General features: G+C 37.8%; 1 protein-coding gene across 1 annotated transcript; it reads left to right on the plus strand.

Annotated features, from left to right (window-relative positions):
- The first annotated feature begins 5,685 nt into the window (after window positions 1-5,685).
- LOC102812937 (non-histone chromosomal protein HMG-17-like) lies at window positions 5,686-5,958 on the plus strand. The gene has a single exon (XM_006831026.1). It carries the CDS (start codon window positions 5,686-5,688, stop codon window positions 5,956-5,958), a length of 273 nt encoding a protein of 90 aa, XP_006831089.1.
- The last annotated feature ends 1,730 nt before the right edge of the window (window positions 5,959-7,688 follow it).

Here is a 7,688-nt window from a genome sequence, read left to right on the forward strand (position 1 = left end):
CAACTGGTCTCTCCTGACAATATATCTGAAGTATGAGAGACGAAGTTTGGCCATCCTGGCCTCCAAAGAGCACTCTGGCTGCATTTCTTACAATACAGATCTGTTTGTTATTTTGGCAGCCCTTGGTATTTTCAATATTCTCCTCCAACATCATAACTCATATGCATCAATTCTTCTACAGTCTTCCTTATTCACTGTCCAGCTTTCACATGCATATGAGGTTATTGAAAATCCCATATCTTGGGTCAGGTGCATCTTAGTCCTCAAGCCAACATCTTTGCTCTTCAAAACTTTAAAAAAGTCTTGTGCAGCAGATTTGCTTAATGCAATACGTCGTTTGATTTCTTGTCTGCTGTTCCCATGAGTGTTGATGGTTGATCAAAGAAGAATGAAGTCCTAGACAACTTACTTCAATCTTTTTGCTGTTGATAAGAATGTTGCAATAGAACACTATCAGATAGGACTTGAATATTGCATGGTGAAATATGCTGAATAGCACCAGAATATTGTCAGATATAATGCTAGAAAATGAGCCTCTCAGGTTGGAAGGCATTCAAAATAGAGGTATGGAAAAGTTGCTTCCTCAAAATAGAGTTTACCATGATGATCTAAAGAGAATACAGCTTTGAGGACCTTCATTTATAACTTAATATGAGGAGAAACAGCTGTAAATATCCACTAATAATTTAAACATGGAATGTATGGTGTATGAATGTAGGAAAATTGGAAGTTGTCAAAAATTAAATGGAACACATCAACATTGATATCCTAGGAATTAGTGAGCTATAATAGACTGGTATTGATCACTTTGAATCTGACAAACAAATGGTTTACTATGCCAGGAATGACAAATTGAAGATGAATGACATAGCATTCACCATCAAAAAGAACATTTCAAGATCTATCTTGAAATATAATGCTGTCTGTGATAGAATAATATCCATATGCTTATAATACTGCTATTATTCAAGTTTATGAACCAACCACTAAAGCCAGTGGTGATGAAACTGAAGAATTCGACCAACTGCTTTAGTCTGAAATGGATCAAACATGCAATCAAGATGTATTGATAATTACTGGAGATTGAAATGCAGAGGCTAGAAACAAAGAGAAAGGATCAGTGGTTGGAAATATGGTCTTGGTGTAAGAAGTGATCATATGATAGAATTCTGCAAGACACATGAACTCATCATTGCAAATAGCTTTTTAAATCAACATAAAGATGACTATACATATAGACCTCTACAGATGGAATACACAAAAATCAAATTGACTACATTAGTAGAAAGAGACAGTGGAAAAGTTTCATATCATCAGTCAAAACAAGTCCAAGGGCAGATGAATCTTGGCTGAAAGCAAAGAATACCAGAAAGATCTTTACCTGTGCTTTATTGACTACATACACTAAGGGTTTTGATTGTGTGGATCATGACAAACTATGGATAAAAATGGTGGGCCACAGTACTTTTAATTTTCTCCTTCAGCACCACAACTTGAATGCATCAATGATGGTTTGGGCCAGGCATACCTTAGTCCTCAAACTGACATCTTTGCTCTTCAACACTTAAAAAAAGGTCTTGTGCAGCAGATTTGCCTAATGCAATACGTCATTTGATTTCTTGACTGCTACTTCCATGAGTGTTGATGGTTGATCCAAGAAGAATGAAGTCTTTGACAACTTCAATCTTTTCTCCATTTATACGGATGCTGTTTATTGGTCCAGTGGTAAGAATTTTTGTTTTCTTTATATTGAGGTGCAACCCATACCAAAGACTGTGATCTTTGATCTTCATCAATAAGTATTTTAAGTTTTCTTCTGTTTCAGCAAACTAGGTTGCACCATCTGCATATCACAGGTTGTTTATGGGTCTTCTTCCAAATCTAAAGCCATATTCTTTTTAATATAATCCAGCTTCATAGATTATTTTCTAATATTTCAGATTGAATAAATATGGTGAAAGAATACAACCCTGGTGCACACTTTTCCTGAAATTTAAACCATTCAGTATCCCCCTGTTCTGTTCCAATAACTGCCTTTTGGTCTTGTTGCTGTTGTTGTTGTTAGTGCCACCAAGTTAGTTCTGACTCATAGTGCTCCTATACGGAGTTTCTGGGGAGTGGCTCTTGAGTTTGAACCCAACCTTGGGATTAGCAGTCCATTACTTATCCTACAACACCACTTGCTTTGTTGTTGTTGTTAAGTGCCAGAAAGCAGTTCCAAAATAGATTCCCTGGATAGGATTCACAAGGAGTAGCTGGTGAGTTTGAATCTCTGACTTGAGGTCCAGTGGTTTATCTCACAGTGGTACACAAGAACTTGTTGTTGTTAAGTGCTGTAGATTCGGTTCCAATCCATAGCAACTCTGTATAGTGTTTCCAAGGAGCACGTTAACCCACAGCGCCACACTTTGGGTACCTTGGTAGTGGTGGTTATGTGCTGTGGAGTTGGCTCCGACTCATAGCGACCCTGTACAGGGTTTCCGAGGCTGTAAATATTTATGGGAGCAGAAAGCCTCATCTTTCTCCCACGGAACAGCTGGTAGTTTCAAACTGCTGACCTTGAGGCTCGCAGTCCAATTAGTCACCACTACGCTATTTCTGCTCAACATAGTAATAGGGTCTGAAATTTTTACTATAAAGATTAATGCTCAGAGTTACCAACTATAGCTCATATGATGTTAGTGGTGTTGTTGTTAAGTGTTGTTGCAATGGTTCCAACTCATAACGACCCTGTATAGGGTTCCCAAAGAGTGGCTAGTGGGTTTAAACCACTAGCCTTGTGGTTAGCAGTTCAGTGCTTATCCTACAATGCCACACCAGGCATTGTATACCAGGCATAACTCATATACAATTCAGTATACAAATTATCTGAAATTAAATATCAACTTTGTAGCTAGGACTAAAAGGAACATGTTTCAGGTAGAAATTCAAGTTCCAATATGTGGATGGCATATACTTTCTGGTTTTATTGTTGTTAAGTGCCGTCAAGTCAACTTTGACTCATAGTAACCCTGTGTAAAGTTTCTGAGGCTTTAAATCTTCATGGGAGCTGAAACCTCTTCTTTCATCCACAGAGCATCTGGCAGGCTCAAACCATGGACTCTGTGGTTTGAGGTCCAGTGTTAACTGTACAGAGCCATCGCACTGCCTGTGCTATTGTTGTTGTTGTTAAGTATCTTAAAGTTGGTTCCGACTCATAGTGATCCTGTATATGGTAACCTATGAAAATAAATTTGAGCTTAAACTGGCACAAAAAAGATCTTTGATGATGATCATTTTAAAGGGAGTATTACAATGCTTATTTTCATTTTGTGAATTGTTCTCAAATTATGTAATGTCATCAAAATTGGAACCAGCCTATGGAAAGCCCTGACTGTTATTAAAGCAGTTGAAACACTTTGCCTTTGTGTGTGTTTAATCTCATAGGTCTGCTGTCACACAGCATAAGGAATGGCAATGCCCTTCCTAATTTTTTGTCAGAAAAGAAGAAACAAAAACAAATAATCTAAAGGTTAAAACTTTTTGTGAAAATGTGTTGTTTTAAATTCTTAGTCTGACAGACATTTGCTCTAACACACAAAAGCAAGAAGAGGATGACTTAACGTCTTTGTGTGCACTGAAGCATTCATGTAAATACTTTGATCAACACTATTTGTTGGTACAATTATCTATGTCAGCAGTGCAAACTACTTTTAGTGACAATTATGTGTCTTTGTGGATGAAAAAAAAGTTTGACCATTCTCTTTCCTTAGGGGCTCTCAATAAGTTGCAAATTTCACTTAATATTCTAAAGAGGAGAAATACAAAAAGAGGTGGTATTGTTAAGTGCCATCAGTTGGTTTCTTGACTCCCAAATTGAGTTTCTAAGGAGCAGCTGGTGGGTTTGAACCACCAACATTGCAGTTAGCACTCTTGTACTTATCCTACAGTTAAAGTGTAGGAGAAACTTATTCAGGATTTATATTGAGAAAACAGGGTAAGAATGTTTCTGAATATCTGGTGCCAATTTGTTGCCTTGTCTAAGATCCAACTAGCAGGTGTGTGAATTCCCTAATGGGGTGTTTTGTGTGGGTCCAGGAAACAGCAGGTCATACACCACTAGAGTACTAGTAGATGGAGCTGCCTGTAGAACAAAGAGTGGTGGTGGTGGTCATGTGCTGTGGAGTTGGTGCTGACCCATAGCGATCCTGTATAGGGTTTGCAAGGCTGTAAATCTTTATGGGAGCAGAAAGCCTCATCTTTCTCCCTTGGAACCACTGGTAATTACAAACTACTGACCTTGAGATTATCAACCCAATTCATAAACTCTATGCTAGTAGGCCTGGATTTAACAAATGCATCATTATATTGAACTCTGTTTTGTGTTTCAAAATGAAGATGGCAGAAAGTGACAATGGTTTGCATGTTAATTTCAAATGGCCTTGCCTTATTGAGTAAATCAGAGCTTCTTTGAAAATGTTTTTTTACCTTACAAAAATAAGATAACATATAAACAGGACACGAAAAAGGTGATAAAGAAATTGAAGATTCAATATCTAAACAGAAAAACAAAAAAGACATGTCATCACCTGAAGGGTCACTTGTAGTGAAGATTTTATAAAAAAGATTTTCAAGAAACTCCAGAAATACACTTACCAATATAAGGGTCCTATGCAATACACACTCAAAAAAGTACGTTTTGATACAGTCAAGATGAGCTGCTGCCACAGAAGAAACAGCTTCTGGTAGAGCTGAGGGAACTTCAGTCTTGATTATGCCAAACAAAAACTGTTGTGGTACTAATTAATCTAGTTAGTGAAGACACTTTAGACAAGACTGATTCTGTGAAATTTTTATTTTTCAAAAAGACAGAAAAACAAAGAATCAAGAATTTCTATATTGGGATAGTTTGTTGTTTTAGTAGCAATCGATTGTGCAACATAATACAATGTTGCTCAATTGTATGCCATTCTCTTCATCGTTGGCAGGTTTGAGTCCACTGTCGCCATTATTTAGTGCCTTTCAATCTATAGGGCTCATCTTTCAGCATTTCAGACAATACGGTGTTGGGATCTTTAGGGTTTCCATTTGCTGATTTTTGGAAGTAGATTGTCAGATTTTTTTTCCTAGCCTGAAAATTCCACTAAAGCATAGTCACCATGGATGATCTTGCTGGTATTTGAAATACTGGTGGTATAGGTTCCAACACCATAACACCGTGCAAGCCTCCATACACCGTATGACAAACTGACATATGAATGATGAAGAAAGTGTTTAGGATACCAGAAATGACTGAACCCACAAACAGAGAACAGTTACATTTAAAATGTGCACTTTTGTACATTGTGGGTGACAACTTTAAACTGTAAACTTGAAAGCACTATGGCAACACAAAGCAAGAGTTAAGGCAGGTGTAGCCTGTAACCTAGAAATCTCACCTCAGGTGCCTTGAAATAATTCCACTGAAGCAAAACTATCTGCATACAATAAAATACTCATTGTAGCAACTTTATAATAACAACTACCAAAAACAGCTCTGAGAAATGATATATGTATAAAACATTATGTAAAGTATGGAAAATTAAGTCTATGGAATTTTATTCAATTAAAATTACAAAGACCATGAGGAAGAAGAGGCGAGAACGATCCACCAAAGCTCGAGCGTAGCCTCATCCCCGCGTCCAGCGCCCCACTGCCGAAGCCACCATGCCCAAGAGAAAGGCTGAAGGGGATGCTAAGGGAGATAAAGCCAAGGTGAAGGATGAACCTCAGAGGAGATCCGCAAGGTTATCTGCTAAACCTGCTCCTCCAAAACCAGAAGCTAAGCCTAAAAAGGCCCTTGCAAAGAAGGAAGAGAAGGTACCCAAAGGGAAAAAGGGGAAAGCTGATGCTAGCAAGGATGGAAATAACCCTGCAGAAAATGGAGATGCCAAAACAGACCAGGCACAGAAAGCTGAAGGTGCTGGGGAGGCCAAGTGAAGTGTGTGCATTTTTGATAACTGTGTACTTCTGGTGGCTGTACAGTTTGAAATACTATTTTTTATCAAGTTTTATAAAAATGCATAATTTTACTTTTTTTTTTTTTTTTTTTAAAAAAGCTATGTTGTTAGCACACAAAACACTTCAATGCTTTTGGGGAAAGAAGCAAATGTCACTAATACAGTGTCTCCAAAGCTGGATTGATGTGAAGCAAACACCTTTCCCATCTAGTTTAGAGAGACTCCCTCTTGGTTCCCAGGAGGAGGGATTCCCTGATGTTAACACATTAGCCACTTTGGCGCACAAATGCCGTGTAGTGTGGGAAAAGTACAATTTGTTTTTACATCTTCAAATCCTCTTTGCCCTCTCTGCCTTCAGCATAGACTTGACTCCCATAAACCATGAAACTTGTTGGGACCTGACCTCAGGAAACTGGTTATTCATGTGTCAGACAATCTGGACTTTCCAGTGGTGTCATCTCAGTGGTAACCCTCAAAAGAGCAGTGGTTCCTTTGTTGAGATTGTGGGTCTTCAGATTGGTAATTCTGCCTTTTTCATTTCATTTTCTGAAAGTCAGGGTTGGCTCGTGAAAAGTTGTTAAACAACATGCTAAATGTGAAATGTCAACCCTCATGCTAAACTCTCCCTGTTCAGACCATCAGATGAAGACTTCATTGGGTTTTATAGTGGCTTTCTGATTTTGGTAGTCCATCGAAGAAGGGAGTTTGAAAGTTATTGTATACTGTTAACAATTGTCTGCCCATGTTCTGCCTGAATACCATGATTGTTTATGAAAAGTATCTTTAATAAAAGCTGGATACAGTTTGGCTTGGAAAAAAAAATTATAAAGACCATGAACAAGAAAGAATGTTATGTTACAATGTTAAGAGAAATATGTGGAATTAAAAGTACTATGTACATTAGCCCTGGTGTGGTGCTGTAGGCTAAGCACTGGACTGCTAACCACCAAGTTGGTGATTCAAACCCACCAGTCACTCCTGGGAAACCCTGCACAGAGTCTCTGTGAATCAGAACCAACTTGATAGCACTTAACAACAACAACAACAAACAATGTTTGGAAATATGCCCGTGAGTTAATAGAAAATCTGTGAAAATGAATATAGGTGTGCCAATTTGGTATACTTATCAGTGATTTTTTTTTTCTTTCTTCAAAATTGGTTTTAATAGTTTGATAAATACAAGGGTAAGTGAAAAGTATTGCTACAAAATCAGAAAATTTTATTAAACAAAAATATAAAAACGAAAAGCTGTTATTTCTCAACACAGCCTCCATTTATGTCCTGGTGTGGTGCTGTGGGTTGATGCGCTAGACTGCAAAGTTGGTATGAACTGCAAGGTTGGTGGTTCAAGCTTGCCAGTCACTCCTTGAAAACCCTATGCAGGGTTGCTATGGGCCAGAACCGACTCTACAGCACTTAACAACAAGATGACTATATGCTTCTGAAAATAGTTTTTCCTTCTCTCTAACCGTTCTTTCTTCAATTTATACTGTATCAAAATGGCACTTTTAGCATCTTCAGGGGCTCAAATTGTGTTTCTTTTCAATGTTCTTTGAGTTTGGAAAACAAAAGAAGCCTGAACGAGCAAAAATAAAGTTTTAAGGTGGATGGGTTAAGATTTGCAATGAAATTTTTGTAGGACATTTCTTACTAGCCTAGAAGAATAAGCAATATTTTCTGATTTTTTTTTTCTCACCAATGCAGTTTTCA

Source organism: Chrysochloris asiatica, unplaced genomic scaffold (genome assembly GCF_000296735.1).
Source record: "Chrysochloris asiatica unplaced genomic scaffold, ChrAsi1.0 scaffold00002, whole genome shotgun sequence".
Taxonomy (NCBI): domain Eukaryota; kingdom Metazoa; phylum Chordata; class Mammalia; order Afrosoricida; family Chrysochloridae; genus Chrysochloris; species Chrysochloris asiatica.